This window comes from Rhagoletis pomonella, unplaced genomic scaffold, assembly GCF_013731165.1.
Source record: "Rhagoletis pomonella isolate Grant_MI unplaced genomic scaffold, Rhpom_1.0 Rhpom_scaffold_22456, whole genome shotgun sequence".
Classification (NCBI taxonomy): Eukaryota; Metazoa; Arthropoda; class Insecta; order Diptera; family Tephritidae; genus Rhagoletis; species Rhagoletis pomonella.
In genome coordinates, this window is record NW_023480964.1 from 1 (window position 1) to 2,073 (window position 2,073).

The window sequence follows — 2,073 nt, forward strand, 5'->3', positions numbered from 1 at the left end:
CAACTTTCACAGTGCGAACACGCGAAGCGAGCAGTCAAAAATACTATAGAAGAGCTGTAATTAAACGAACTCGAACACAAAACAGGCATTGAAGAATAATTCGGAATACGACTTTAAAGACACGAAAAGTAAGAAAATAAACATTTTGCAAAAATGTACACCGACACAAAGAATCTCGCCCATCAGCTGGCGGATATGAGTCTCACAGCAAACGCAAGCACAACTTTACCACCCACCAGCGCGCCAGCGGAGAAATCAAAGCGAAAGCTTTGTAAAATGTGGCGTCCCCTTTTGCGTCTGATGGCAGCACGCAAGCGCAGCAACACAACAAACGGAAACAGTGGAAATGTCTCCAGTTTACAACACCCAAACAATGTGCATCTTAACAATGCCACTACAGCGGCGAAAGCGCACAGCACCGCCCACACCGCCACCACCTGCCCTGGTGAGGAGTGGCCCACCACGCTAATCGAAGACTATGCCAGTCTGATGCGCAAAATGAGCTGCAAAGAGGAGTGCAATCATGGCGCGTGGGAGACAACTGCCACAGGCACAACCAGCACCACCATGCAACGCGAATGGGAGCGCCCCTGCCAGGCGAGTGCCAAATTTGCAACAACAGTTATCAGCAGCGCTAGCATCGAGAAGACACCGCCCAGCACGTGTGCGCACTGTGTCTATGGGCGAAATTGTCAGCACGAGCAATTTCATCATCACATCTGCGATGCAGCGGCGACACAAGCCTCAACCACAACCGCAACGCCAGTGGCTGGCACAGTAGTAGCTGCTTCACACCACTTACCCGCTGTGACAGACGCCGCGGCGTTGCTGAGTCAGCACGCGCTCGCCGCCGACCTGCCCATTCAATTTATTCACACCGAAGATGGCACCTTCTTCTGGACGAACGCGCAGGAGAAAATCGACGATGACCTGCTGACAGCGTGGCTGTGTCAGAGTTGGCGTCAGCTGCCTGTGCCGGCTGCAGAGCTGTGAGCGGTGGTGGTGTTAATAGCACCACATTAAGATTTCATTTGCGTGCTTTTCCTGCATACTTTCGTGCTGTGTAAGCTGAGAGGCAAGCGGCACTTTTCGTTACATTCATCAGGGATCTCATTGTTATTTAGTTTAAATTATTTTATTCACTTACTTAAGTATATGTATGTATGTAATAGTATGTAATGCTTACTACATTTTATTTAACAAAACAAAAGAAATATGAAGCGGATAGGGAGGGGTGAAAATAACAACATATTTACAATGCACTTAAGAATGCCTCTTTGCAATATAATTATTTGTGATATGCTTTAACTATTTTTTCATGGAAATTTTAACGTAGTTTTCGAAAAAAAATATATACAACAATAAAACCAGTGGAAAAAAGAAACAAGTTAATCACATGTTTTACTCGGGGTTTTTGGGAAAATCGATTAAGCTTTAAAGAAAAAAAGTTGAGTAGTTACAGTTCTGTACGTATGTATATATGGGTAATTTTTTTTTGAAAGACACCAACAATTTTTTTCGGAAATTTGTCTTCACTATATCGGGAATTCAAAAAGTGTGTTTTTGAAGTTATAAAGGCGTTGAATTTGAGTGATTTACCGGACTTTGCCGCATTAAAAATTCACTATTTTCGGCTCCAATAAACGTATTGTACCTATTTTTATTTTTAACCGACTTCAAACAAAGAGGAAGGTTGTCAATTCATCGGCATATTTATTTTTTTTTTTTTATGTATTAACGGTATAACTTTGAACCACGTGAACCGTTTTCGATAATTCTCTTTTATCAGAAGGGCTGTATCTCAAGGTTGGTTCCATACTACTATGGTTTTAGTTTCGACCATTGGATCATGAAGAAACTACCGGTACTCCCAAAGTTGTACATGAGCATTGAAGTCGGTGAGCGCGGCCGTTCTGGTGTAGTGGTCAGCAGTGCGCGCTACAATTCCACAGGGCCTGCGTTCATCAAGCCCATTTTCTGACCAACAACAAAAATTAAAAACCAAAAAAGTTTTTTCTAATAGCGGTTCTCTCAAAAATACAATCGCCTTCCGGAGTGTGCCACATCAAGGCT

The 2,073-nt window shown here is 43.3% G+C and overlaps 1 protein-coding gene across 1 annotated transcript; it reads left to right on the plus strand.

Annotated features, from left to right (window-relative positions):
- Positions 1 to 6: 6 nt before the first annotated feature.
- On the plus strand, positions 7 to 1,380 carry LOC118732568 (enhancer of split M2 protein-like). Its single transcript, XM_036461698.1, has one exon. The coding sequence runs from the start codon at positions 154 to 156 to the stop codon at positions 991 to 993; it is 840 nt and encodes a 279-aa protein (XP_036317591.1). The 5' UTR covers positions 7 to 153; the 3' UTR covers positions 994 to 1,380.
- The last annotated feature ends 693 nt before the right edge of the window (positions 1,381 to 2,073 follow it).

Excerpts from the sequence above, each read along its gene's own strand:
- LOC118732568 (XM_036461698.1), top strand. The coding sequence starts at position 154 with ATGTACACCGACACAAAGAATCTCGCCCATCAGCTGGCGGATATGAGT.